This window comes from Sinocyclocheilus anshuiensis, unplaced genomic scaffold, assembly GCF_001515605.1.
Source record: "Sinocyclocheilus anshuiensis isolate Anshui unplaced genomic scaffold, SAMN03320099.WGS_v1.1 scaffold2060, whole genome shotgun sequence".
NCBI lineage: Eukaryota > Metazoa > Chordata > Actinopteri > Cypriniformes > Cyprinidae > Sinocyclocheilus > Sinocyclocheilus anshuiensis.
This window is the reverse complement of record NW_015551163.1, coordinates 148,636-149,719: the sequence shown is the minus strand read 5'-3', so window position 1 is coordinate 149,719 and position 1,084 is coordinate 148,636. Positions and strand designations below refer to the sequence as shown.

The 1,084-nt window shown below is 41.8% G+C and overlaps 1 protein-coding gene across 1 annotated transcript in view; it reads left to right on the top strand.

Annotated features, from left to right (window-relative positions):
• Positions 1 to 352: 352 nt before the first annotated feature.
• The window catches only part of LOC107663339 (protein EFR3 homolog A-like), a 57,913-nt gene continuing 57,181 nt past the window's right edge, over positions 353 to 1,084 (top strand). Inside the window, exon 1 of the mRNA XM_016453548.1 lies at positions 353 to 397. Within this exon, the coding sequence (XP_016309034.1) occupies positions 388 to 397 (10 nt within the window). The 5' untranslated portion in view covers positions 353 to 387. The remainder of the gene's footprint in view (positions 398 to 1,084) is intronic.

The following is a 1,084-nucleotide window of genomic DNA, read 5'->3' as shown; positions in this document are numbered from 1 at the left end:
GTCCCGACGTCACGCGGAATGTGAAGCAGGAAACGCGGATGTGTTGCGCTTAATCTGCATCTACAGGTATTCGCAAACACCTCTCTCTTTCTTCACTTTATTAATTCTTATCAACACAAGACACCGTAGCGCCATTTTTGATCATGTGTTTTTATAGCCGTCAGTTTAAGCTCTGAAGGGTTCTGATCGGATTCGCTTAATCCGTATTTGTGTGTGTGTGTGTGTGTGTGTGTGTGTGTGTGTGTGTGTGTGTGTGTGTATGTATGTATTTGTATGTGTGTGATCCAGACGTGTTCCGATCCATATGTCAAACCCAAACCCCCTTTCAAGCTGATCTGATCCAAACGCAGTGCATCGGGCGCGGGTTGGACGTAACCGAGTGGAGGAATGCCTACCGGTAAGAACCCAAACCCGAGCCCGAGCCGGTCACAGCCTCAGCCCTCTGTCATTAACTGAAGACGGTTTATGCTGCAAATGTTGTGCTGCAGTGTGTATGTGAGAATGAGTCAGTGTCATTAGCCTACTGGGGTTCTGCTGATCTCAGCTCTTCCCTGCTGCTTCTGCATCAATAGAAAAGCACAAAAAGTACTATATGGTATTGCCATTGATTTGGTATTCTCTAAGTAACTAGATACATGAAAATGCTAATCATTCGGTAGTACCATGGTATTCCCAGAGTTCCCACAGTCATTGACAATGCAATCTGTTTCACCCATGATCCCATGCAGGACAATGAGTCACCTCAGACTCTGTTGAGGTGTTGGCACTGATGCCATAGACCTTGACAGCAGGTGGCACTGGCATGTGATTTAGTGTCAGCATAAAATTCTACTCAGCAGGGTCCAAGATGGACAACTTATGTAATGTATTTGGATGTTCCTGAAGAGCTTATGAAAGTCTTCTGCGGCCAAGAGACACTGTTGTGCTTCATTCTCCAGTGTTATTTTAGTATTACTGAGATTCTGTTGTAGTTTTTATTAATATTTTGAATTAGTTTTTGTCACATTTTCAGTTTTTTTTATTTAAAATTTTATTTAATTTTCTGTTATTTTAGTATATAAAGGTAAACTAAATAAAAAAGTTT